At 45.7% G+C, this 27270-nt stretch overlaps 2 protein-coding genes across 2 annotated transcripts in view; one reads left to right on the top strand and one right to left on the bottom strand.

Annotated features, from left to right (window-relative positions):
• CDCA7L (cell division cycle associated 7 like) overlaps window positions 1–15547 on the top strand; it is a 34134-nt gene extending 18587 nt beyond the window's left edge. The window contains exons 3-10 of the mRNA XM_020993275.2: window positions 1700–1828; window positions 5414–5809; window positions 7023–7094; window positions 7202–7369; window positions 8163–8285; window positions 9346–9495; window positions 13583–13719; window positions 14056–15547. Of these exons, the coding sequence (XP_020848934.1) occupies window positions 1700–1828; window positions 5414–5809; window positions 7023–7094; window positions 7202–7369; window positions 8163–8285; window positions 9346–9495; window positions 13583–13719; window positions 14056–14086 (1206 nt within the window). The 3' untranslated portion in view covers window positions 14087–15547. The remainder of the gene's footprint in view (window positions 1–1699; window positions 1829–5413; window positions 5810–7022; window positions 7095–7201; window positions 7370–8162; window positions 8286–9345; window positions 9496–13582; window positions 13720–14055) is intronic.
• Window positions 15184–27270, bottom strand: part of DNAH11 (dynein axonemal heavy chain 11) — a 320191-nt gene continuing 308104 nt past the window's right edge. Inside the window, exons 77-82 of the mRNA XM_078150757.1 lie at window positions 23688–23930; window positions 20640–20822; window positions 20438–20553; window positions 17714–17826; window positions 17345–17485; window positions 15184–15431 (exon numbers count right to left, since the gene is read on the bottom strand). Of these exons, the coding sequence (XP_078006883.1) occupies window positions 15184–15431; window positions 17345–17485; window positions 17714–17826; window positions 20438–20553; window positions 20640–20822; window positions 23688–23930 (1044 nt within the window). The remainder of the gene's footprint in view (window positions 15432–17344; window positions 17486–17713; window positions 17827–20437; window positions 20554–20639; window positions 20823–23687; window positions 23931–27270) is intronic.

Genomic DNA, 27270 nt, shown 5'->3' with positions numbered 1-27270 from the left:
CTGTCAGCTGCACCACGGTTAACTATGGCCCAAGGAGTGGAGTAATTGAAGATGCCTTACAATTATGCACAGTAATTCATCCAGTCTGTTCTTAAGCTTAAAGAGACCCATGCTGAAAACATCCTCATTCGCCCCCACCTGCTTCTTTGGCAGGTTTTTTCCATCATTGCTTCTATTTTTCTCCAGTGATTATCTAAATATGAAATAATACATTATGACAGTTGGTGAAGGGCAGAATGCACAGGAGGGAAGGTGAAGATGCTGAGTCACGTGTGGCCGCCCAAGAGTCGTTTCTGCTTCTCCTGTGGATGAGAGAAACCAAAGACCTGCCTGGGCCCAGGACCTGGCTCTTGCCGCTTAGCCTTGGGCCAGTCAGTTTTCTCTCCTGTGACCTGAGGAAGCTGGGCTTAGCTAATCCTGAGGTCCCAGGTGTCTAGTGCCAAGATCTAGACTGTGGGAAAACGTAGGAAGCCAACTTTAGCCTGGGTGAAATGTGCCTGGCTTTGAGAAGGCAGCTGCACCCATCAGTCAGTCCAACACTCCAGGATCTGTGCAGAGGTGTCAGAGACAGGACAGAGATGGAACGGCGCCTGCCTTCAGAGAGCTTACACTCTAAGGTAACATGTACATACGAGAGTTTAGGTCAGCACCAGCAGCCCCCAGTGTAGGCCCTACGCCCCAGGGGGCACCCTGGCTGATCCACCTGGGACCCTTTGGGGTAATTAAAAGGGGGAGGCAGGTCAGAAAAGGCTGAGCCTCAGAAAGACTCTTAGTCCCTTTCCGTTTGAACTGGAATGGTTCTAGATTAGTCTAATTAGTCTAATCTAGTTAGCCTAATTCCACAGATGTGGAAATCGAGGCTCAAAAAGAACAAGGGACAATGGGCCACGGTCAATAGGTAGCAGGACTTGAGCTGTGAGGTCTTCTGATACCACCTTTCACTTTGCCATTGTCTGCCATTCCCCTCCTCACAAGAGGCGTCAATAAAGAAAAGTAGCGGAGCACAGACCCTGGAGTTAGGAGGACCTGAGTTCAAATCCTCAGACACTAGCTCTGTGATCCTGGGCAAGTCACTTAACCCCAATTGTCCTCACCAAAAAAAAAAAGAAAGAAAAGAAAAAGAAAATTAGATCTTTTTTTTTTTTTTTGAGGGGGGTGGGAATTCAGTCTCTGTGTTAGAAAGGTGCCATTTAGACCCAAAGGAGTGTAGCTTGCTGAAAGCTTCTCCCGGCATCTAAGAGAAATCTCTCTGAGGCCATGGAGGTGGTAGGCTTGAATTTTGCAGTGGCTTCCTTTTTCTAACCAGGAAGCCCTCGCCTTGGGTGGCAGCAGATGAAGAAGAAAATAAGTCATTTCTGACCTGCAATGTCTTGCCTGCGATAGTGCTCTTTTGTCTTGCGCTTTGGAGACAGGCTACCTTGAAGGGACAGCTTCCCAGAGGTGCCTGGGAGTGGGGGAGGGGTTGTCAGCCTCCAGATGGATTGAGCGTTTCTTCCTTTCCCTTGGGTTTTTCTGGTTCTGCATCTATGCTGATAAAATCAAATTCCGGTCTCTGACAGGACTGGCCTATTTCACTGGAAGCTGTAAATCTGCCAGGAAGTGAATCTGAATAAACTTTCTTGTTCTTGTTTTTAAATAAAACTCTCTGAATTTGGTGGGTTAACATCTTCCTTTTTCTTTCGTAATATGCTGGGTTTAGGACATTGGTTTCCATCCCAAGTACATCACAGATGAGCTGAGAAGGATTTTCACTGAAGAGACCGACTCAGAGACAGAAGATTTTGAAGGATTTACCCAGAGTGAGCTCAACAGTCACCCAGAGCTAATGGTAACTAAGCCATCCAGCACTTTCAGGATTTCTCAGTTATTTCCTGATGTTTTCCCCCCAGTGAAAATATTCTCTCTTTACAACTGGCTTTTAAATTCCTCCCCCTGTCCCTCAGATTTATTTTATCCGGTAACGTTCTGAAGGTAGAATGGTGCCTAGCAATGGGTGGCAGTGGGCTTTGGATTTGAAGGAGCCATATTCAAATCCCAGCTAAGCAGCTTGCTACCAGTGTGAACTCTCTTAACTCCCCTGGGCCTCAGTTTCCTCATCTGTAGAGTGTGGGGTTTCTATCAAACGCCCTCTGAGGTCCCTTCCAGATCTACACCTATGACGGTCAGTTCAGCCCAGTAGTCGTTTCTTTTCTGTTTTGTTGGAGTGTTTGCTCACAGAATCATAAGCCCAGAGCTGGCAAGGACCTTGGGGCCATTCCTACCATATGTGCAAGGTGCCAGGGACCTCAAAATAAAACATTTTCTGCCCTCAAGGAGCTTATGTGTTACCCCGTGCTTCCAGAGTGTCACCTTGCGGAATATGGGACTGTGGCCCCCCTTGGATGAGTGACTTTATCCATGTTTTTCTAACCCCTTTTGACCTATTTTTGTTTGTCTCTTATCCCAGCTTGGGTAAACAAGCCTCTTTGGTTCATTGCCATATGTATAAAGAGTTGTTGGACGGTTGGTGTGAAGTGGCTTGGTGTTTCCTTACCTGGACAGGCAGATGGGAACCACCTTCCCTGTCCAAGGAGAAATCCCCATGTGGGAAGGCTCCCAGTTGAACTCGACCTTTTGGTTCTGGTCTGAAGTGATACCCGTAACCACAAGTCCCATTTACAGGTAGCCTTTACGAAGGGGTTTCCTTTGGCCCATCACACCATCAGACCTCCCTCTCCATAACAAGACTCCCTTTCATACTCTCCACCCACCAGACCTCCCCTTGAACTTCTCCTGATGTTGAGACACCCACCCTTGGAAGTCTTCTGGTCCAGTGGTGGCCCAAAGAAGCTTTCCTACATGGAGATGAAATCTGCCTCCCTGGAATTTCCATCTTTAAATCCCTCTGAAACTTTAAAAATACATTTGACTTGAGGAGTGTGACAGAGTCTTAAAAACACTGAAGAGCTGGAGTTCCTGGGTTTGAATTTCTGCCTTAATCACACAAAGTCACCTAATCAATATAAGGTGGATTTATTTAAGTACAAGGCCCTAGGGCTATAAAGACTTAAGCCTCATCTTTCTCTGTTTGGACCTCTAACTTTTTTTTTTCCCAACCTTATACTGCCTAGTTATTTTATTTATTTTTTTAAATTAATTTATTTTGATTTATCAACAATCACTTCCATATGCTTTTGAGCTTAAAATTTTTCTCTCCCTCCCTCCCCACCACCCTCTCCAAGACGGCACACAATCTGATATAGGCTATATATTTACATTCTTATTAAACATATTTTTACATTAGTGATGTTGTAAGTAAGAATTAGAGCCAATAGGAGGAGCCACCAGAAAGAGGAAACAAAACACAACAGAAGAAAAAAAAATAGCAAATAGTATGCTTCTATCTGCATTTGAACTCCGTAGTTCTTTCTTTGGATGTGGATAGCATTTTCCATCACGAGGCCTTTGGAGATGTCTTAGATCCTTGTATTGCTGGGAAGGGTTAAGTTTATCAATATTAGTCATCGAACAACGTGACTGTTTTTGTGTACAACATTCTCCTGGTTCTGCTCACTTCACTCAGCATCAGACCATACGAGTCTTTCCAGGTTTTTCTGAAGTCAGCCTGCTCATCATTTCTTGTAGCACAATAGTATTCCATTACATTCATATACCACAACTTGTTCAGCCATTCCCCAGTTGATGGGCATCCCCTCAATTTCCAGTTCTTTGCCACCACAAAAACAGTTGCTATGAATATTTTTGTACAGTGGGTGCTTTTCACATTTGTATGATCTTTTTGGGATACAGACCTAGAGGTGCTATTACTGGGTCAAAAGGTATGCACATTTTGATAGCCCTTTGGGCATAATTCCAAATTGCTCTCCAGAATGGTTGATCAGTTCACAACTCTACCAACAATGTATTAGCGTTCCAGTTTTCCCACATCCTCTCCAACATTTATCATTTTCCTGTTTTGTCATGTTAGCCAATCTGATAGGTGTGATGTGGTACCTCAGAGTTGTTTTAATTTGCATTTGTCTAATCAATAGTGATTTAGAACATTTTTTCATATGACTATAGATGGCTTTAATTTCTTCATCTGAAAACTACCTATTCATATCCTTTGACCATTTATCAATTGGGGAATGGCTTGTGTTCTTATAAATTTGACTTAATTCTCTACATGTTTTAGAAATGAGGCCCTTATTGGAGAGACTGGTTGTAAAAATTCTTTCCCAGTTTTCTACCTCCCTTCTAATCTTGGTTGCATTGGCTTTGTTTGTGCCAAAACTTTTAAATTTAATGTAATCAGAGTTATCCATTTTGCTCTTTGTAATGTTCTCTATCTCCTGTTTGGTCATGAATTCTTCTGTTCTCCATAAATCTTGTAGACCAACTATTCCTTGCTCTCCCAGTTTGCTTACAGTATCAGCCTTTATATATAAATCATGAACCCATTTTGACTTTATTTTGGTATATGGTGTGAGATTTTGATCAGTGCCTAGTTTCTGCCATACTTTTTTCCAGTTTTCCCAGCAGTTTTTGTTAGAGTGGGTTCTTATCCCAGAAGCTGGGGTCTTTGGGTTTATCATGGACCTCTAACTTTTAATCAGAGGTGATAACCTCTGATTGTTAAAGTGAACTGTTCGGGCTCAGAAGGCCTTCTCTTACACAGGGATGAGCATTGTCAGTTCCTTCAAACATGATTTCCAAGACCTCTCATTATCCTGGCTGCCCTCCTGTGGTTGGCACCTTCTCTTTTCAAATTAGATTTGTAATTTGTAAAATTTGTAAAAAAACCGCAGTGCCTTGCGCTATAAAAATGCTTCTTCCTTCCCCCTCCTCCTCCCCCATCATCAATGAACATGCACTCTAGCTCAGGCCAGACCTGCAGCTACACAGTTAGCAGCCTTCCCTGCCCCCTTTCTGGTGCAGTCCACCCTCCCCCGATAAGACTTCAGCCTCATGAAGTTCTCTTCAGCCATTTTTTCTTTTCCAGCAATAAAATTTGCTGAAAACTCTTAATGATGATACCTGACATTTGCTCAGTGCTTTGTGTACATTAGGAGGCTTCTTGGTCTTTGGGAATGAGTTAGCATTTAGGTTATTCCTTCAATCTCACTAATTCCATCCACTGACCAATGCTAGGGTTTTCCTTCTGTTAATTATTTCCTGTATGTCTGGTGTAATAACTTGGTTTGTATGTATTTGTTCTGCACATTGTCTCCCTAGTTGGTTTGTAAGCTTCTCCAGGGTAGGGACTCGGCCTCTTCTTGTATTCCCAGTGCTTGGCACGTAGTAGGCACTTAATAAATGTTTAATGATAGATTATAGCAGGAATTTTTTTTTTACACCATTGAATCTTTCTAGAGGTGTGTTTGTTTTGTGTTGGTAAACAGTAGACCGGTTTTGTGTTCCTTACCTTTATTAGCTCACGGAGTCAGAAATGAGTGATGAAGATGCTGGAGACAGGCTTGTAGGTAGTGAAGAGGAGGAGGAGGAGGAGGAAGAAGAAGAGGAGGAAGAGGAGGCTAAAACGAAGACAGCCTCCAAAAGAAACAGCTTTGGTCTTCGGGTTGCCTTCCAGTTCCCCACAAAGAATAAAGCTGATATAAAAACCAGGTTTTCTGAGCCATCCTTTTCTAGCTTACATTTTGATGAGAGTGAAAAACCAAAGGCCTTGAGAAGAAAGAAAAATGGTAGACCAGGGAAGAAAGCCACGGAAGGGTCTACCTCCGAGTCTGAGGATGACTCCAGGGACGTGGGCCAGGCTGACTCGGACGCTCTGCTCAAAAGGGCCATGAACATTAAGGAAAACAAAGCCATGGTAAGAGACACCCCTCCCTGCACAGACTTGGTTTCCCTGGTGGTACTTTTGCCTTCATGGGTAGAGAAACCAAGCCTGCTGGGCTTTTCCCGGGTGGGCAAGGTCAAGTCCATTTTCATCATGGGGCCCTGGCAATGAATTACCTTGAGTACCCTAAGTTACAGAAGATCGAAGATTTTAGAGCCAAAAGCAACCTTAGAGGTCATCTGGTTCAGCACCCTCATTTTGCAGTGGAAAATGAGGCCATGAAAGAGGAGGCAATATGTCAAACTTGGAACCTTGACTCTTAACCTTCCAAATCTGCATTGATGGCGGGGAGCTATCTCACTAGGGATTCAGAAACCACTGGTTTGGTCACGCCATGCTCTCTCCCCAGTAAATAAATGAGTAAATATGTATGGGTCTATGTATGTATAGATACACATGCATATATGTATATGTGTGTGTATGTATATAGATATATGTATAATATATAACAGGTATACGATATAATTTATATATCTATACATGAGATGTGTGTATATATACATATACACACATACACACATACACATATATACATACACATATATACAAATGCGTGCATACATATATATGTATATGTGTGTACGTATATACATATGTCTATATCATGTATGTGTGTATAATACACCTCATATTCACGTATTATGTATACTGTATCATGTATATGATATGTATATGCATATAACTATATGTTTTGTACATGTGCATATATACAGATATGATAAAATACATACATATACACATATATAAACACTTAAGTAGCAAACAGCATTCAGACAAAAAGTCTGTAGTTTCTTTGGTGTGTTTACTCTCTGAAAGTTAGTCAAGCATGTCATTCCAGAAATTGGTTTGTGCAACATGAGGATCCTTTGTATTCCACTGACGTAGGAGAGGGTTAGCGTGCCACTTTCACTCGTGTGTAAATTTCAGGAATATGTCACTTTCATCCTGGGGATGAATACCTTTGGTATTGCGTTTGTCATTGGAATACTGTAAATAGATACATTGTCTTTGTTGGGGTTTGACACATGTGGCACCCTTTTCAGGTTATGTAAAGAAATAATTGCTAAAAAATCTGGGTGTTCTTAGATGTTTTGGGGGGCTGGGACATGGATCTGATCTTGAACAGAGCCCGCTTTGTGGGAAAGCAGACACAAGCAGTGACTGTTTTTCTTCTTTTCTGCCTTAGCTTGCTCAGCTGCTGGCAGAACTGCATTCTCTCCCAGAGCTATTCCCGGTACAGACACCGAGTCCAGCTTATGTAAGTGGAAATCTTGTTTTCTGTCCCCGGTTAACGGAATCAATTCCCAGCTTTTGAAGGGGTCTCAGAAGCAGTTTATTGGGAGCTCTTCTTTCCCTCCATTCCAGAAAAAGAAGCCAGTGAGGCGGGCTTTTTCAGAGGGACAGATAACTCGCCGTACCAACCCCACCCGCAGTGCCCGGCCTCCAGAGAAATTTGCTGTGGAAAACTTTACAGTGTCCACAAACTTTGAAGAAGACCTGTGTGCTTTCAGGAGACGGAAAAAGATGAGTGGGGTATGTTTCTTACTCCCGAGGTGCTTATCCCTGACATTGGTGGTTAGGCCATGAGCATAGTCTTTTATCTAAACTGAGCTGCTTGGAAAACGGAACGGACAGCTGAGAAGGAGGATGTGGAGTTTCCAAGACCTTGAGATCAACTCATTACTGGTGCACTTTGCATTAGCCAGAGGTCCAAGGCTAACGGTGCTTTGGAAATATAGGATTGAGTTGAGAGCTGAAAGGGACCTTAGATATCCTTTTTTTTTCCCAGCACTCTCATTTTATAGATCAGAAAACTGAGGCCCAGAGAAAGGCAATGTTTTGCTCAGGGTTACAAAGATTGTAAGCAGCAAAGTCAGGACTAAAGAAAATTAGCAAGCATTTCTATAGTGCTTTAAGATTTGCAAAGATCAGTACGTATATTACGTCATTTGATCACATAACCCATGAGGTAGGTACTGTTATCCCCATTTTGCAGGTGAGGTTAAGATTTGTCCAGTGTCACCCAGGTAGGAAATGTCGGAGGCTAGATTTGAGCTTGGCTCTTTATGACTCCACGCCCAGTGTTCTGTGTCATGTGGCTGCCTCAGGAAAAACGTCCTCTGGCTCCCAGTGCCCCATCCCTTTGGTTACTATGCCTGCTTCTGAGACCTGGGTGGACAGGTGGAAGGTAGAAGCGTTGCCGGTTTGTCTTCTAGCTCTGTCTGACTGTCTGTATATAGTGGATTACAACTGGCATAGGTTGTACTTTTCAAGCTCCTGCCTGCTTCTCTGTCAGAGAGGCCTAATGTGTCTGATTGTTTTCTAGGGTAAAGGCCGTGTGTATAGAAAACGGCGTCTATCGTCATTCCGGCGAGTGGATGAAATCACTGAAGATGACTTAGAAAATATCGCCATAACTGTTAGAGATAAAATCTATGATAAAGTTCTGGTAAGGACTTCGTTATCTGAAAATAATATTTAATATGAGATTCTTCCCCTACATTTGCCACACAGGGGAATTGGTATTTGGAATCCTCTTTTGCATGCTAACTTGCATCAGAGTCCAGAGAGTAGGTGTGAAACTGGGGGACAGATCATCCCTGACTCAAAATAAGGTGACTTTTTAGAGGAAGAGAAATGGGTCATGTATTCCTGTAGTCCTGACAAGTTTTCTGCTTTGGGAACTTGTGCTCTTGGCTTTTTTCAGTAAGAATGTATTAAACACCTGCTGTGTATCAGGCACTGTGCTTGGTGCTGAGGACACAAAAGAGAAATGCAAGATAGCTTCTGCCCTCAGGTGGCTTACCTGCCTGTTTGGTGGGAAAACATGTACACAGATAAAAGATGTATGCAGAGTTTTTAGTGGGACGCATGAACGATTTGTAAGAAGGTGGGGGGGGGGCCATCTGGGAGGTGGCATTTGAGCTAGGATTTAAAAGGGGCTAGAGATTCTATCAGGAAAAGCATCCATGCAGGACAGTAGCAATGAGCTCAGTGTGCTTGGGATGATAGATTTAGAAAGGGAAGGTACCTTGGCCACCGAGTTCACGCCTCCCTTTATTTTGCAGGTGATTAAACAGGGGCCCATAGAGGTGAATTGTCTTGTCTTAGTTAAGTACCAGAGGCAGATTTTGAATCCAGTCACCTGAATTTAGGGCCAGTGCCCTTTCCAAACTGCTTTCCTTGTCAGCTCACTTCATCTGCAAACGTGAAAGATGATTTCAGTCAATCATTAGACATTTATTAAGTACCTTATATGTGCCAGGTACTTTACCAAGTTCTGGGGATACAAGAAGAGGCGAAAGACAGTCTGTCTGCCTGGTTTTATTTGAGGGGGAAGAATGAGCTCAGTTGTGTATGAGAGGCACTTAGTGGGTGCTGGACAGGTTCAGGTGCTGGGTTCTTGATAAGAGGCTGGGGTGGCATAATAGATGTCATTGTATAAGCTATTCTGTCATGTAGAGGAATTGTCAAAATTTATCCCTTTATTGCCGTCTTCCACACTTTAGGGTAATACGTGCCATCAGTGCCGACAGAAGACTATTGATACTAAGACAGTGTGTCGGAACCTGGACTGTGGGGGAGTGAGAGGGCAGTTCTGCGGCCCATGCCTCCGTAATCGTTATGGGGAAGATGTAAGATCAGCTCTCTTGGACCCGGTAGGAAGTCACTTTTTTTAATATAAATTTCTTTGTTTTTAGTTTTCAACATTTACTTCCACAAGATTGAGTTCCAAATTTTCACCCCATCTCGCCCCTCCCGCCACCCCAAGATGGCATGCATTCTCAATACCCCTTCTCCTAGTCTGTCCTCTCTTCTATCTCTCCCCCCCTTGTCTTATCCCCTTCCCCTTCTATTTTCCTTGTAGGGCAGGATAGACTTCTGTACCCCATTTCCTGTATTTCTTATTTCCCAGTTGCATGTGAAAACATTTTTTTTTGAACATGTGTTTTTAAAACTTTGGGTTCCAAATTTTCTCCCTTCCTCCCTCCTCACCCACCCTCACTGAAAAGGCAAGCAACTCAACATAGGTTACACATGTGCAGTTATGCAAAACACTTCCATAGTAGACATGTTGTGAAAAACTAACTCTATTTCCCTTAATCCTATCCTGCCCCCCATTTATTCTATTCTTTCTTTTGACCCTGTCCCTCCTCAGAAGTATTTGCTTCTGATTACCCCTTTCCCAATCTGCCCTCCTCTCTATCATCCCCCTGCTCTCTTGTCCCCTTCTCCCCCTATTTTCCTGTAGGGTAAGACAGATTTCCATACCCAATTGAATGTTTATGTTATTCCCTCCTTAAGCCAAATCCTATGAGAATAAGATTCACTCATTCCCTCTCACCTTCCCCTGTTTCCCCTCCACTGTAAGAGCTTTTCTTTTCTGTTTTTTTTTTGTGAGATAATTTACCCCATTCTACCTCTCCTTTTCTTCTTCTTCTCCTAGTATAATCCTCTCTCATCCCTTAATTTTATTCTCCAGATACGACCCCTTAATCTTCAGTCACCCTGTGCCTGCCCTTTCTGTCTCTCTCTCTCTAATACATACATATAATTTTTCCTCCAACTACCCTAATACTGACAAGGTCTCATGAATTATAAATATCTTTCCATGCAGAAATGTAAATAGTTCAATCTTAATAAGTCTCTTATGATTTCTCTTTCCTGTTTACCTCTTCATGTTCCACTTGAGTCTGTATTTGAAAGTCAAATTTTCTATTCAGCTCTGGTCTTTTCATCAAGAATGTTTGAAAGTCCTCTATTTCACTGAATGACCATTTTTTCCCTGAAGGATTATACTCAGTTTTGCTGGGTAGGTGATTCTTGGTTGTAATCCTATCTCCTTTGCCCTCTGGAATATTATATTCCATGCCCTGCGGTCCTTTAATGTAGAAGCTGCTAAATCTTGTGTTATCCTGATTGTGTTTCCACAGTACTTGAATTGTTTCTTCTGGCAGCTTGTAATATTTTCTCCTTGACCTGGGAACTCTGGAATTTGGCTACAATATTCCTAGGAGTTTTCCTTTGGGGATCTCTTTCAGGAGGAGATCTGTGGATTCTTTCAATTTCTATTTTGCCCTCTGGTTCTACTATATCAGGGCAGTTTTCCTTGATAATTTCTTGAAAGATGATGTCTAGGCTCTTTTTTTGATCATGGCTTTCAGATAGTCCAATAATTTTTAAATTCTCTCTCCTGGATCTATTTTCCAGGTCAGTTGTTTTTCCAATGAGATATTTCACATTGTTTCTAATTTTTCATTCTTTTGGATTTGTTTTACAGTGTCTTGATTTCTCATAAAGTCACTATCTTCCAATTGCTCTATTCTAATTTTTAAGGAAGTATTTTCTTCAGTAATCTTTTGGACTTCCTTTTCCATTTGGCCAATTTTTCTTTTTAGGGCATTCTTCTCCTCATTGGCTTTTTGGACCTCTTTTGCCATTTGGGTTAGGGTATTTTTTAAGATGTTATTTTCTTCAGCATTTTTTTGGGTCTCGTTTAGCAAGCTGTTGACTTGTTTTTCATGATTTTCTTGCATCACTCTCAGTTTTTCCTGTACCTCTGTTACTTGCTTCTCAAAATCCCTTTTGAGCTCTTCCAAGGCCTGGGACTGATTCATATTTTCCTTGGAGGCTTTGGATGTAGGAGCTTTGACTTTGTTGTCTTCTTCTGGTTGTAAGTTTTGATCTTCTTTGTCACCAAAGTAAAATTCTATGGTCTGACTCTTTCTGTGCTGCTTGCTCATGATCCCGGCCAATTACTTGAGTTTTAAACTCTTTGTTAAGGTAAGAGTCTGCTTCCAATGTGGAGAATGTACTGTCCCAAGCTGTTTTCAGAGATACTTGTAGGGACCTGTAAATTTTCAGTTCTTGCAAGGTGGTATGATAAGGGACAAGGTGTTTACTCCTTTTCTGGCCTGTGCTCTAGTCTGTTAGTGACCACAAGTACTGCTTTCTGTCCTGGAACTGTGAGGAGGGTTTCCTCTCTACAGCCACTACGAGCTCTACCACACCAGTACTCCTCCTTACCCCAGGACCACCACCCAGAACTGTGACCCAGATCCAAGCACGGGCAAAGCAAGAGATTCCTGCATCAGCACTGGCAAAGAGATTCTTGCAGTCTCCCTCTGATCAGCCACTCGATTTCCCCCTCAGTCTGTGGACTGGAAGCTCAGGACGCAGCCACTGCCCAGGGACCCACGCTCAGTGCTCTGCACTCTGGGACTGGCTCTGAGACCTAGCTTCTCTCTCACCGCTGAAACAGACTTTTCCCACTGACCTTCTAAGTTGTCTTTGGCTTTCCTGGGTTGAGAAGTCTGGCATCTGCCATAGCTGCGTGTGATTTGTTCCTTTGAGGCCTGCTCCAGGTTCACTGTGGACTGTGCACCCACGCCACACTGCGCTCCTCTCCCAGCCTTACGCGACATACTTGGGCTGGAAATTTGCTTCACTCTGTGTTTTTGTGGGTTCTGCCGCTTCAGAATTATTTTAGAGCTGTTTTTTGTAGGTATTTGGAGGGGTTTGGGGGAGAGCTCAAGCAAGTCACTGCTTTCACTCCGCCATCTTGGCTCTGCCTCCTTTGTTGAGTTTAAAGGGCTTTAAAAATATAGTGAACTGTTAGAAGGAAATAATCTCTTGAAAAGCTGTGGGCAGAGCTCCCAACCAGCCGTTCATTCATCTTGTCAGATTTAGGTTTGATGTCAGGAAGCAAGCTGTGGCACATCCCAGAATGGAAGACCAGAGTAAGGAGCGGAGCTTGCCCAAGAAGTGAATGAGAGGGGGAAGGAGGCGGGCTCCTCCTCAGCTTATAGTGAGAGAGAAGTTAGGGGGAGTCAGAGCTCTCCACTGGTCTCCTTGGGGTGTCAGGAGAGAAAGCAGGGAAGGCTCCCAGCCTGATGGGTGAATGGCCCCTGTCCTTGGGAGGACAGGGACCGGGAGGAGGTTAGGGGAGGCTTTGTGACAGCAGCAGAAGAGGCTGCCCACACACAAGAGGCCTTGAATGAGAAGTTGGATGGCATTCCAGTAACAGGAATGATAATATCTGTGATTATTAATAATATTTTATTATTTGATATTCATCAATAGTGGTAGCTGACAGACACTGAGTAGCACAGTGGATAGAGCATTGGACCTGGAGTTAGAAAGACCTACGTTTGAATCTGGCCCCAGACACTTAGTAGATATGTGACCTTAGGCAAGTCACTAAACCGCTGTCTGCCTCAGTCTCCTCATCTGCAAAATGGAAACGATGATAGCATGTTCTTCTCAAGATTGTAATGTTAATAATCAGCATTTATGCAGCTCTTTAAGGCTTGCAAAGTGTTTTCTGAATATTTTCTCATTTGAGCTTCACAGCCATCCTGGGAGGTGGGTGCTGTTATCGTCCCTAGGAAACTGAGACCCACAGATGAGAAGCTGTGTGCCCAGGGTCTCTCAGGTGGGAAGTGGCAGGTTCAGGATTGGCACCCAGATTGGCTGTTCTGGGAGTCGCTGACCTGTTAGTAACTGTGGGCTTTAGCGCTCTTGCCCTGCGTCCTGTGTCGCCCCATGGATGTGGTGGGAGAGCCGTGCTCCTCTAGGCGTCCTTGCGTTCCGGCCCTCGCTGGCGTCAGTGGGCTGGCCTGGCTCTAGACCCCACCTCCACGCTGCAGGACCCTGGGCATGATAATGCCCATGGAATCCAGCTCACCCCTGGAAGATGGCCACATGGAACCCAAAAGTCAGTGATTACCCCTCTCTTTCTCCCAGGACTGGGTGTGCCCTCCCTGTCGTGGGATTTGCAATTGCAGTTACTGTCGGAGGCGTGACGGCCGCTGCGCTACTGGGATCCTCATCCACCTGGCCAAATTTTATGGCTACAACAATGTGAAAGAATACTTGGAAAGGTGAGGCCTGGCCAGGTTAAAAGCTGAGAAAGAAATCATGGGAAAGGGTAGGAAACCAGAGGAGTTAACTCAACAGAAAATGTGTGTGGGAGGTAGCAAGGAAGGGGAGGGTTGTGCTTTCTTGTCCTCTAGGGAATATACAGTGTGTCCCCAAAGTCTTAGTGCATTTGTAAGGTTGAATGCCCTAAGACTTTAGGGACACTTTCTGTATTACTCTGAGGAACTGTGCATGTAGCAGAGGGAGGTAAAATGTTGGGGGTAACTTTTATTTATAGTATAGATATGGTATAGATTTATAGTAAACAGCTGCATCTTTTTCCCATCTCTGTTTCTCAGCATACAGAAACAGCTGGTTGAAGACCATTAAGATGCAGGAGAAAGCAGCTGGCAAGACCCCCCCCCCCATTGGTGTTCCCAATGTGACCCATTGTTGGGATGGTTTATTTGTACAGGAAGCAGCTGTGGGGGGGAATGAAGCAGTTTCACGTCTTCCTGTGTGCGATTTGTGACGGTTTATTCCACGTTCATAAAAAAGTTTCTCAGGAAAGCAGTCATCTTAGTGAAGGGGTCTGTGTATTGTAGACACCCTATGATAGGCACCCTAGTACATTGAAGTCTTTAAAAAAAGCTTCTAATTGAAAAGCACAATGAGAATAATGGTGTAGTTATCTTTCAGGTTAAGTTTACAAGGAGGCGGCTTGGTGAGCTGCTCCCGCCCTGGGAAGGAAATGCTCAGGTATACATCGTGCCCCAAATAAAGCCCTGATCAGAATGACTGCCTGAGGCCTCAGGTTAGCCAAGCGTGTTTCCCCACAGACTCAGAGCATGGGGGTGTGACAGAGCTCCCAGCCTTAGTCTAAGATGCATTCGAGATGTAGAATCTGGGCTTTTGTTTTCTTTACCCTTTGTTACAAAGTGCAATTACTTGTAAGAACTTGAAAGCATAGAGTTTTATTTTCATCAGAGATCGAGTCCTAGTTTGCTTGTAGAAAAACCCGCCTGGCCGTTGCCCTGTTCCTGTAGGAAGGGAGCCGTAGTTAGGGTTCCCCATGTGAGAATTTTTACTTGGTGCTTAGTATCCGTAAGAGCAGAAATCCCACCGGGGGGATGGGATGCTTTCAGCCTTGTTTTTTTATTGATTTCGTTGGTGAATGTGTTAAGGGGGCACTGTACTTAATTTTTGTTGCTGGGGTTGGAGATGCTTTGTTTTAGCCATAACAGAGGTATGCTCAGAGGGGAGCTAGAAGCGGGGAGAGTGTGGCCTTTGGCTTGGGGGGTCCCACTTGTGTTTACTTGTATGTCTTTTCGTTTTCCTGGGGTTGGAGAAACGATACAGCCTTGGTAGTTTCTGTGTAAGATGTAAAAGTGAAGAAGCTTGAATATCATCCTCGGGGGAACAACTTCCTGAAAAGCCGAAGGATGCCAGATTCCTGTGCTGAGGAGAAGGCCCCCAGGTCTCACCTTTCACACAGACAACAGCAGGGCCACCCCAGCCAGCACCCACTTGGCCGTTTTCTCTTTGCTCTTTAGCCGGAAGGTCCACACGTAGGTGGGGCCCCTGGTTTGGGTTCTGTACACGGGGCACTCGTAGGTCTGCTTTGTTTCCTGTCTGTCCGCCGGAATGGCTTTGACAAAGATGACCGGCATCAGAGATGTCAACTCCTTGAGGCGGGCTTCCACAATGGTTCCAGCCTGGACATCCCATCGGGCGCCTAGGACAGAGAGCCGCACATGAGTCACTGCTGTATGGAACGCTTGGGTTGGGTGGCTAGTTTTCTCCAGCTACAGATCACACAGTTTGATGCAATAAAAGTTACAATTATCATCATTTCTTTTTTTAGCCCATTGATTTCTTTGAGGGAGAGGTGGGGAGGATACCCTTCATAAAATGGTAAGTGACTGAAATTAAGAGCAAAGGAGGGAAGGGTCTGCCCTCCTCTTTCGGCCTTGGTTTCCTCATCTGTAAAGAGGAGGAATTAGCTTAAATGGGGCCATGAGGTGTCTTTTAGTTCTGACAGTTTGCGTTTTCAGTGAAAGAGATGATAATCACCAGCAAGCTTGGGAGATAGAAGAAGCTCCCATTGGCTCTGAGAAGATTGAAACTCTAGAGGTGAGAACTCAAATTTCTGGGGTGCTTACGGGGTTACAGAGAACTCTCTTTGGTAGGAGGGCAAGTGAAAATACCCCATGAGAGCCAGGATTTGAACCAGGAGCTCCTCACTCCAAATCTTGCATTCCTGCTAGACACAGGGGAGTTGACGAGGCTAACATGAGGTGAGTTCTAGGCTTGCCTCGACATCTCCTGCATCTAGGGAAGGCTCAGAAAGCTGACTTTGAATGAGTGTTTTAAGCAGCCTAGGGAAGCCAGAGAGTGTTAGCTTCAGATCCTTGAAGAAGAGATGGACCCAGCCTCGTTTTATGCAGGAGAAACTGAGGAGGCCACGATACAGTCTCCTGACTTCAAACCCAGAGTTTTCTTTAGTGTTCACCACCCAGTCTCCTGCTTTACAGGTGGGGAAACTGAGGCATGAAGTGGTGCTCCCCAGAAATCCTGGACTCGGGGCCTGTTACCGAACTCTGTTGGGCCAGGATTCCATTCTGCTGCTCCTCAGATCTGCTACCATCTTTGGCCACGTTGCTGTGAATAAGCATGTCCACCAGGGGGTGGCCTTGGGCAGGAGAATCAGCTGGGAACCCAGAGAAAGCTGTCAGCACCTGAGCACTGGAGCACCCACAGAGGAGAGATGTCTGATGGCCACAGCATAAACTGCGCAGGAGTTTGGGGTGCAGAGCCCCAAGCTCTCCATTGTGTTACCTGCACAAGGATCGGGCTGCAGTGCATCTCCAAAGGATAGGGCCTGGGGCTTGGAGTGAGGCCTGCATTAAAATCCCTCCCCAGATAACCTTGTGGCCCTCAGTTTCCTCATCTGTAAAATGGGGGGGGTGGTTAGACTTAATGGCCTCCAAGGCTAAATTTATAATCCTGTGATTCCTTCTGGCTCAGTGGCAGATTCTCAGGGACTTTCCCAGAACAATGACTGTAAAGGCAGAAACTACATAGGATTAGAAAGGAAACCTTATGTTGGACATTGGTTAACATTTGATCAAAGGAGTTCATGGCCTCAGGTTAAGAAGCTTTTCTCTAGGTCAGTGATAAAAGGAAGCACAATGCTGTCATTCTGCAGTTGTATTCTAGAAAATCATTTTGGGTCTCGTCCTGTGATTTCACTGTTTCAGGAAACTCCTTCCCTTCCACAGGCACACAGCTGGTGGGGTTTGAGGCTGGACAACTAGTATGTGTCACAGCCGGCATTTGAACCCAGGTCTTCCTGATTCAAAGGGACACATGGAATAATTTGCACCAGTCCTTGGTTGTAGACCTTAGGAGGGCTTCTGGCTAGGTGTGCAGCATTGCTGGTGGGCCAGGGTCCAAGTGCAGTGTGCTCTGGGGGCTGTGTGTTATAGCAGAATGATTCCTTGACTCAGATTTGTGTTCAAATCCAGGCTTTGCCACTCAGCTACCTTGGAGACTCTTGAGCAAGTCACTTCCTTTCTATGGGCTTCAGTTTCCCCATCTGTAAAATGGGACCTAGCACCTGCTGTATAATCCTAGTGAGGCTCTTACCTTCTATGAAGAGCCCATGAATGTATGCTCCTTCCCTGGGGGGGTGGCCGTAATCCTCTTTGGTTTTCTTGGTCACATCAACGGTCAGGCACATTTTGTCCAGAGGCCACTCATTCTTCCGAGCCGTGCTCTGCATGACAGCTTCCGGAGGGGAGAACAAAGTGGATAAGAAAACTGTCTATAGGGAGCCGAGTTGGCCTTTGATCACAAGTGGGCACGTTGGGGAATGTCCCAGGCTTGGCTCCTTCCACTAATGAAGCCCTGTCTGCCTGCTGTCATTTTCTGGGGACCTTGGGAGGGAAGAGCTGAAAAGCCCGCTCCCTGCTGGTGTGAATATTGTGCAGCCGGGTGGGAGAGCCCTGCCCCTACCTGTCAGGAAGGACTGTGGGTTAAAGAACCCGGACAGCCATACGACAGCTGGCATGACCAAGTCCTGGGTCCAGGTGTCGAGCTGTCGGCACCTCATGAGGAGGTCGCTGAACCTGGGGGAAGATAAGGAGAAAATCCAATGGATTCTAACAGGTCCCAATTGGTCCTGGAGAGGTTTTGCAAACTCACAGGTGAATCTGGAGAGCAGGTGGAATGGAGCCAACCTCCACCTCCACCTCCTGCAGATTAATCTGGAGTTTAAGGTTAATTTGTTGGGAATTGGAGGTTTCCTCCTGAGACCACGCCCATAATTCCAAAAACCTGAGGGTTGTATAAATTGGCTTCTTCAGCCTTCTGCCTGGGAGATAAAAAGCAGCTTGGACTCTGGTTATCAGCCTGTCCTTCCAGAGAACAGCCATTTTCTCAGAGAATCACAATTCTAGAAGTGGGTGTGGGTGGTGAGGTTTTAGTTAAATAAAAAGACAAATACACAGTGAATTAGGGTGAGAGAGGCTAATGGCAAATAAGACCGCTGCTACTGGTCACAGTAGGAAAGAGCGGTCACTCTCAGGGGAATTGTGCTTCTAGTTACACTTCTGTTAGCAGAGTTATCTTCTTTAAGTATGTCCGGACTAATATACTGGGGGGTGTAAGTGGTGCGTTGGCTCCCAGGTGGGGCTGTAGTGTCCCTCCAAGATTTCCAAGGAGGCTCATTTTCCCTTTTAGTATAAAAATTGTTTAACTGGTAACTTTGGTCAGAGTTCTCTGTCGAGGTTGTTAGCCTGTCTACGGCCCATCTCCAGTGCCTGCTGTCTGTGGGACCTTGGGCAGGTCAACCTGCAACCTCAGTTTCCCTATCCACAAGGTGAGGAGGACTGCCGCTGATCCTGGAAACATTCTCTCTGTGGTTCCAGGAACTGACCCGTTTCTGCATCTGTTTAAAAACATCTGACAAAGCAGAGGTGTCCCCAAAGTCTTGGTGCAGTTTAATGCTTGAATAGCTTAAAGATAACTATCATAGAAATGCTTAAAAGCAGCACTGAGACTTTTGGGACACCCTCTGTCATGCCTGGCTCCTTGTAGGGCAGCCTCAGTGGGCAGCAGTAGGAATGAGGAGCAGTGGGGTTGTCTGTGTGAGGTGCTGAGCACAGCATCACTCAGCAGATCCCTTTCCTTCCCGCATTTCCAGTTTTAACCCTGGGTGGTAGGTGTTACAAATGCTGCTCTCCCCATTTCACATTGGAGCAAACTGAGGCTCAAAGGTTGTCACGCAACGGGCAAGCGTCGGAGGTAGGTTTCAAACAACAGTTATGAAGCACCTACTGTGCTCAGGATGCGACATGGAAACCTGCATGATCGTTTCAGGGTGGCGGGAGCCCTTCTGGACGTGCGCATTATCGAGCAGTAGTGATAGGTAGCATCTGTATAGGGCTTTGAGGTTTGCGAAGCATTCCAGTTGTGGGCTGTCCAGGCCTCCTGGAGGGGCCTCACTCACCCCGCAGGGGGAGGCTCAGGCTCTGCTTCCACTGACAGCCCACTTTCTGGGTGCAATCTGTGTCAACAAAGAGGCAGACCAGGGTCTGATCCACCTCTGACGGCAGTTAGCCATGTGACCGCAGGTGAGTCACTGCCTCTGAGGCTCAGTTTCCTCATCTGTAAGTTGGGGACAAGACTTTCAGTGCCCTCCTCACCAGGTCATTGTGAGGCCCATGTGAGGTCACAGAATATGACATCGGGGAGGGAGGAGCAGTGGCCACTGAATCCAGCTCCGAGGCCCCAGAGGACGGATGAAAAGCAGTTTAGATGTCAAGAGTTAACCTCTCCATCAAAGGATCACAGGTGTTAGGGCATTTAGAAAAGTGGGGACAGAGAGGTCTCTGGGAAAAGCCTCCAGCACAGAAAAGCTGGTGGTTAAACAGGCTAAGCACAGGAGTTAGAGCTGGGATTTGGGGCCTTCGAGATCTAAACCTTCCCCTCAGTGCCCATTTTATAGCTGAAGAAACCCAGGGCAGGGAAGCAGCCTCCCCAAGGTGACCCTGCAAAGGCAGGTGCTGGGATTTGAACTCGGACCCTGACACCATGCCCAAGGTGTCATCACATCAATGGAAGGAGGCCCAGATGGGGAATCTGAGTTCAAGTCTTCCGTCTGCCACCCATCTACCTGGGTGGCTTTGGCTAACTCTCAGCCTTTCTGGGCCCCTGTTTCCTCATCTTAAAAGATGAGAGGGTTGGTCGACATGGCTTCCAAAGTCTAGGCTGACCAGTGGGGGTCAGAGGAGAGACCATCAGGTCGACGTGGCTTCCAAAGTCCAGGCTGACCAGTGGGGGTCAGAGGAGAGACCATCAGAACGCCCTTATTTTTGCCAGTCGTGAAGGGAAGCCATCATGGTGGCCTGACAGTATCTGACCTGCTTCCTCCCAAGTTTAATCCACCAGTGTATCCTATATGTTTCTTTTCTTTAAAAAGTTGTAAGCATTGATTATCTCTCTTTTCCTTCCCCTTGACAACTGAATTAAAAAATAAAGAAAACAGCAAAGTCCCACAAAACAAACTCCCCCATGGGTCATGTCCAAAAAGGAGTGTTTTGGTCAGCATCTGAAGTGCATTGTCTTTCTGGTGGGAGTGAGGGGTATGCTTTATCTTCAGTACTCTGGGCTCACCCCTTGTAATTCTGAGTGGACAGGAAGGGGATTCAAAGCTCGGTGGACCCTGGGACCACTTACCACTGGGCAAGGCCGTAGGTGGAGGGATAGGACAGCCGGAGCCAGGTGTCGGGCACAGTGTCATAATTCAGTGCTGTCTGCTGGGCTTCCATGTCAGGGGACAGCGTGAGCTCGCCCTGCAGTGGGGGGAGAGAAGGGAATGGCCTACTGAGAGTGCCCCTCGATGGCCAGGCCCAGCCCAGACCCAGGCCCTTCTGCTCACCTTCAGGCCGAGGTCCAGCTGCTGCAGCGACCCCCGGATCTCCCTCAGGAGTAGATTCATCCGCTCGCACTCTTGGAAACACACGAGGACGTATGGGCTGCGCAGGGGGGTTTTGTGCGTGATCTCCGCCATGTCAAACTCTTCTGGAAGCTTCTCCAAGATGTCGTCCAGAATAGTCTTAACCTTAAGTCAGAAACATCAAGCGTTCCTGAGCGCACAGATTGATCTTTCCTGGGATCAGGGCCTGGTGGGGAGGGTAGTGAGCAGTCTAGCAGTCAGAGTGCTGAAGCAGGAAAGCCTGGGTTCAAATCTTACCTCTGACACTTGCTAGAATGCCTTTCTTTGTTGATTGGGAAGAGTCATGAATTACCATGGTGTGGAGCCCAGGAGTCTTTGTTCAGGGGTTTGCTAAATTCTAGGTTGAACCCTGCCTTCAGCATTTCTATGGTCTCCTATGTGGTGATATTGTCAGAAAATGGTGGGCCTGGCCTGACCGGGTCTTGAGGAAGCCGGCTCACTTTTGGGGACTCACCAATAAGCTATTATTAACGGTGCTCTGCTTCCCCACAGCTGCACATTTAAGCTTTTTATTCTCACTAACTCATTGTTAAGTTCTCATGGGCAAATGGTCATTCACCCTAGCGATGGCCCCACTTAAAATCTAATGGTTGGAAGGAGACAATGGTTACTAAGTCAGCATGGCCTCAGGAATAGAGACAGGCTATGACAGGCTCTCCTCATTTCCCTTTAGATGTTCTCACTCCATGAGAACCTGGGAAGATGCTACAGATCAGAGTTTACCCAGATCGGACAAAGTCTCCCAAACCATTCTGGTGGACAAAATGGAGACCGGGGTAGAGAAGAGCACATTTAGGTTTGCCCAGAAGTGGGCAAGTTGGGTGGTGCAGTAGATAGAGAACTGGGCCTGGAGTCAGAAAGACCAGAGTTTGAGTCTGACTTCACATACTTACTGCCTCTGTGATCCTGACCAGGTCATTTAACCCCTGCCTGCATAAAACTAGAACAGGAAATGGCAAACCTCTCCAGCGTCTTGGCCGAGAAAACCCCTTGGACGGTTGGTTCATGGGCTTACAGAGAGTCAGATGTGACTGAATGAGAACTGGCTGAACATCCAGACCCAAAGACAAGTCAGTGGTGGTTGGGTGTGGCCCTGGATTGGGGTCTCTGGTGGAGTGCCACAGACGCTGCTGCTCAGCCCTGTGCTGTTTAATATGTTTCTTAATTTGGATAAGAGCATCATTGATGCCAGTGGCACCAGAGAAGACATAGATCATCACTGGGTGAAAGAATTGGGACCCAAAGTCTCTTCACAGGCTAGAACGTGGGGACAGACCTAACATGCTGAAACTTGAGGGAGTCCAAAGTAAACTTTCACATTTGGGCTCAAAAAGTCAGCTTCACAAGCAGAACATGGCAGATCTCTCCCTAGAAAGCTGCTTGTCTGCCACAGATCCAGTGACTTCAACATACACTTCATTCAGTGTCTTATGGGCAGCCCCCAAATGAACCTTCATCTTCTTAGGTTGTGTTCAGTCTTGAGGAGGGCCCCGGACCAGGGAGGTGAGAGCACCGGTGGCCTCTGCCCTAGTCAGACCTCGTTTGGAGGATGGGAAGGAGGTTAATGAGATGGAGAACTCTGAGAAGACGGACGAGATGAGGCCCTGTGGGGCTGAAGGAGCTTAGGATCTCTAGCTGGAGAAAAGGAAGACTGCAGAGGGCCAGGAAAGCTATCTTGAGTATTTGAGGGCCTTCCAGGGGGGAGAGGGATCTCTGTATTTACTTAACCTACTTTAATTATTTACCTGATTGTTGTTCAGCCTGTTTCAGTGGTATCTAAGTCTTTGTGACCCCATCTGGGGTTTTCTTGGCAAAGATACTAGAGTGGTTTGCCATTTCCTTCTCCAGCTCATTTTACAGGTAAGGAAACAGACAAATAGGTGTGTGACCCTGGGCAAGTCACTGAACCAGGGATGTGTCTGAGGTCGAATCTGAACTCAGAAACATGGGTTTCCTTGACTCTGTGCAGTATGGCGCCACCTAGCTGCCTGTTTACCTAATACTGTGTTTAGTCCAAGATTACCAAGTTAGCAAAGGGTAGAAGTTTTAATCAGGCTAATTTCAACTTAATATTAGGAAAACTTCCTAGCAAAGAGTGCCTGGACATTTGTCGATAGGGCTAAAGATTGGATTCCTGTTCAGGGATGGGTTGAACTAGATGTCAGAGTGTCACAGGCTTATCAGTTTGGAATTGGGAAGGTCAGAGAGTCCACTCGCCTCATTTTACAGATGAGGAAACTGAGGCACAGAAAAGGAAAGGACATGCATAAACCCTCACAGATAGTGAATGGTAGAAGTGGGATTCTAACCCAGGTCTTCTGTTATGACCATTGTTTTCTTGTTCAGATTGTTACCAACCATTAGATATTAAGTATGGCTACTATCAGGGAAAGCGACCAGGGCTAACATTGAGTTAGCAACAACAGTCTGACCTGCGATGCTCTTTCCACTGAATAATAATGATTCCCGTAACATTTTAAGTTTGCCAAGTGCTTTACCAAAACTATCATTCATTAAAATTTAAATCATTAAAAATGATTGATTCTCTTAATCACCCAATCAGGTACTGTGATCATCCTTCAGGAGGAAATGGAGATGGAGTGGTTGCTTGCCTGGGGACGCAGCTAGCAAACACCTGAGGCAGAATTTGAACTCGTGTCTTCCCGACTGCAAGGCAGACACTCTATCCACTGTCCCGCCCAGCTCCGCAGAGCACTGAGCTCGGCCTGTGGCCAGTTGCTCAGACCATAGCCCACCTCTTTGGGCTATTACAGTTTTATATAAGTAACTATAACAGAGAAAGGGAAGTAATGGGGTGGGGGCAAAGTTAGTCGCCTATTGCAATTTAGAAATTTGCCACGTCCTCCTCAAAAGCAGGAAAAATTAAGTTGCACGTTTCTGCCTCGCAAGTAACAAGCTGAAAGCAGCAGGTTAAGCCCAGCCAAGAGGGTAGATCAATTCATGCTGCACCTTTTCCTCTGTGGACTGGGCCAGCTCTTCACTGATCAGAAGATTCCTGGGCTGCATCTCCAGCAGGACTCTGAAGAGCGTATTTGAGGTCACGGTCAGGAATCCGATTTCAGCGTTGGGATGGAGGCCGTACAACACCGGGCTTTCGGGAGGAAGCGCTTCTTCTATGTACTGGTGGTAGCCCACGTAGTCCAGGGTGAGTGGTGCTGGGAAGCCCGGGGCCAGCAGGAGCTCTCCTTCGAACTGTCGCCACAGGGAGAAAAGGGGTTATTCCGCCTCCCAGACAGTCTTTGCCCTTCCTCCTTCACTAGTGTCCTGCTCTGATTCCTGACTGTGGGGTGGGTGTGACCCTAAGCTCCCACTCATTCCCCACGTCCAGTCTGGGTAGCCCAGTGGATAGACAGCTGCCCCTGGAGTTGGAAAGACCAGTCTGAATACAAGCCATGTGACCCTGGACAAGTCACTTAACCTGTTTCCCTCAGTTTCCTCATCTGTAAAATGGGGATAATAATAGCCTCTACCTCCCAGGGTTGTTGTGAGGACAAAAATGAGATACCATTTGTAAAGTGCTTTGCAAACCTTAAAGCGTTATAGAAATGCCAGTGATTATTGTTATTAATTATTGTTAATGATAAGAATAACAATCAGTTGCTAAGTCTGGTTGATTCTACCTCTCGCATCTGTCCCCATCTCTCTCCCTTCTTCAGTCTATCCTTCATCAGGCGGCCAAAGCGTTTTTCTAACGTATAGGTCTGACCATGACACTCTCCTGCTCATGAAACTTCTGTGGCTCCCTCTTGCCTCTAGGATAAGATAAAAACCTCTCCATGAATAGTAATTATCATAGGAACATAGCAAGAAGATCATAGGAACAGAGCTGGAAGGGACCTTAAAGATTTAAAATTTTAATTTAAAATTTTAAAGTTAATTAAAATTTGAGTCCAATTCAATGAAATAATCAAATATTAATAACTCACATTTATGTGGTGCTTTTAGGTTTGCAGAATGCTTTACATACATTACTCCATTTGATTCAAGAGTAATTGAGGACTGGATGATAATGATAAGAGTAGCTAGCATTTCTCTAACATGTTAAGGTTTGCAAAATGCCTGACAAGTATTATCTCCTTTTATCCTCACTACAACCCTGGAAAGTAGGTGCTATTCTTATCCCCATTGTGGGGAAGTGACTTGCCCCGGGTCACACAGCTATTGAGTGAGGCCAGATCCCCACTCTGCTCTTCACGACTCCAGTTCCAGTGCTCTGGCCGTGGTCAGGGCAGCTGCCTCTGAGAGCCCAGTCCCTAGGCACAATGGCGTCTGCCTGTTGTCAGTGCACGGGCTTGACGAGCCTGCTTCCAGAAATGCGTGAAAGATGGAACCTTCCCCTCCCTGCTTCTGGCTCCTCTCGGATTGGCTCCTATCGGCTTACTGCGTGGGAATGAAACTTATTTTATTTTTTGATGAGGCAGTAGGGGTTAAGTGACTTGCCCAGGGTCACACAGCTAGTGAGTGTTATGTGTCTGAGGCCGGATCTGAACTCAGGTCCTCCTGACTCCAGGGCCGGTGCTCTATCCAGTGTGCTGCCTAGCTGCCCCAGGGAATGAAGCTTTTTAAGAAATGGGTTCTTGAGCTGGAACATAGAAAAGGCTTGAATGGATAGGCAAGCTATTTTCTCTGGGGAAGTTCAGGTCTTCTGCCCATTGCCCTGCTGGGCATCCTGTGGCCGTGAAGGCATCACATTTCCTGCCTTGTGGCTGTGCTTTCCTGATCCATGATGAATGCGTATCAGAAACGAAAGGGCCAGGGTGCGGCCCTGTGAGCTTGAACAGATCAGAGCCAACAAAGGTCCCCTCCACAGCTGAGTCTAATGAACGACCCACCCTGAGTGACCTCTTGTCCTAATAGTGAACTATCCTGCAAGGAGCCCTTGTGTCCTGCAAGCTAGGGAGTGATTCAACCATTGGCTATCCCACACTCAGCAGTGACCTTTTGATGGACTCCTTGAAGGCAGGAAAGGATTCTCCATAGAAGGAAGTACCCCTCCCCACATATTTTTTTTGGGGGTGGTTGTAGCAATCACTTAAGTTTGATTCTCCTCTCTCAGGGCCATGTGGGTATGTAGAGGGGGACGGTCCCTGGTTTAGGGGGATGTTGTACTTGGTCCTTGCTATACCTTTTTAGAAAATGCCTTTTGGAAAAGCAAATTGATGTTAATGGGTTAAATGATATTGGGTGAGCACACTAGATAGGGGCTCATCAGCCAGAGTACTGCATAATCATTTGTAGATCCTCTGGCTCACTCCTAGATCCATGAGGGGGGAAGGAGTAACTGTTCTCTGGACCCTCAACCTGTAAGTCCATTGTTGAGCTGGGAGAGAGCGAGCCCCAGAGCTGATGCTTCACGCAGCAAGTCAGGTTTAAGAAACATTTAGACATTTGGACGTTTGGAGGGGCAACAGTTGAAATCTTAAGAAGACGAACCAAAAATAGGTTAAAAATTCACTCTTGATTCTGCTAAGTTCTGTAAAGTAACAAAATTGAAGATTTAAATTCTCAGTTTCAGAGAGCTCTGTCAGGTAATTTCCAAATTAAACACACAAGGTCTAATTTCAACGTGACCATGGAAGACTCATATCTATGTGATTTTGTTTCAGCTTCAGTAGAAAGATTATTAAGCATGATGATATTAATTTCAAGAAGTTATCAAATGGGAATCCTTAACTCAAAAGGTTGGATAATTATCAAAGGTCCCTAAAATGCCATTAATTCAGACTCCACCCAATAGAATTTGTAATCATTTGAAGAAGTTTTAAAGGTTTGCCTTTCCTAGGAAAATCAATTCCTCTTATATCGTAATATTAAATTGTGCTAAAAAAGATCACAGTCTATAAAGCTTGAAATATTAAACAGACCTTTCTAAGTACTTTGGAAGCATCTCTTTACATGAAAAATTAATAAAACTAATTACAAATTTATCCTATTAATGAAAACAAGTTTCTTAGGACTCAGTGCATCTACTACCCACCGAGCAATGTGCTGGACACTGGACAGAGACTACGAAACCCCAACATTTCTTGCCTCCAAGAACATTACATTCTACCGTCCCTGCACTGTACAAATGAAGGAACTGGGCAGTCACCTGCCCATGATGACACAGAGGGATTAGGAGATACTTGTCTATAAGGCAGCATGGTGGAGTGGATAGAGTTTGGGCAGGAAGCTGATACATATAAACAAGTGTGATGCTGGGCAACTTCTATGAGTCTCAGTGTCCTCATCTGTAAAATGGGGTTAGCGCTCATAGAAACTTGAGGCCCAAATGATGTAGCGTACATGCAAACGTTAAAGCTCTCTGGAATTGCCAATTATTGTTCTGTCTTTTGTATTAGGCTTTCCAGAGGATGTCAAGAAACATAACCATGGTTCCTGCCCTCAGAGAGCTTGCCATCCATTTGAGGAGACAAAATCTAAGCAGGTATCACAGACTAGGAGAAAACAGAGTTGGAAGGACCTCAGTGGGCATCACTAGAACACGTCCAAGGAAGAGGAAGCCAGCACCCCTTCCTGTAGTTAGCAAGCA

The sequence above is a fragment of the Phascolarctos cinereus genome, unplaced genomic scaffold (genome assembly GCF_003287225.1).
Source record: "Phascolarctos cinereus isolate Bilbo 61053 unplaced genomic scaffold, phaCin_HiC Scaffold_1;HRSCAF=81, whole genome shotgun sequence".
NCBI lineage: Eukaryota > Metazoa > Chordata > Mammalia > Diprotodontia > Phascolarctidae > Phascolarctos > Phascolarctos cinereus.
This window is presented reverse-complemented; position numbering and strand designations above follow the sequence as displayed.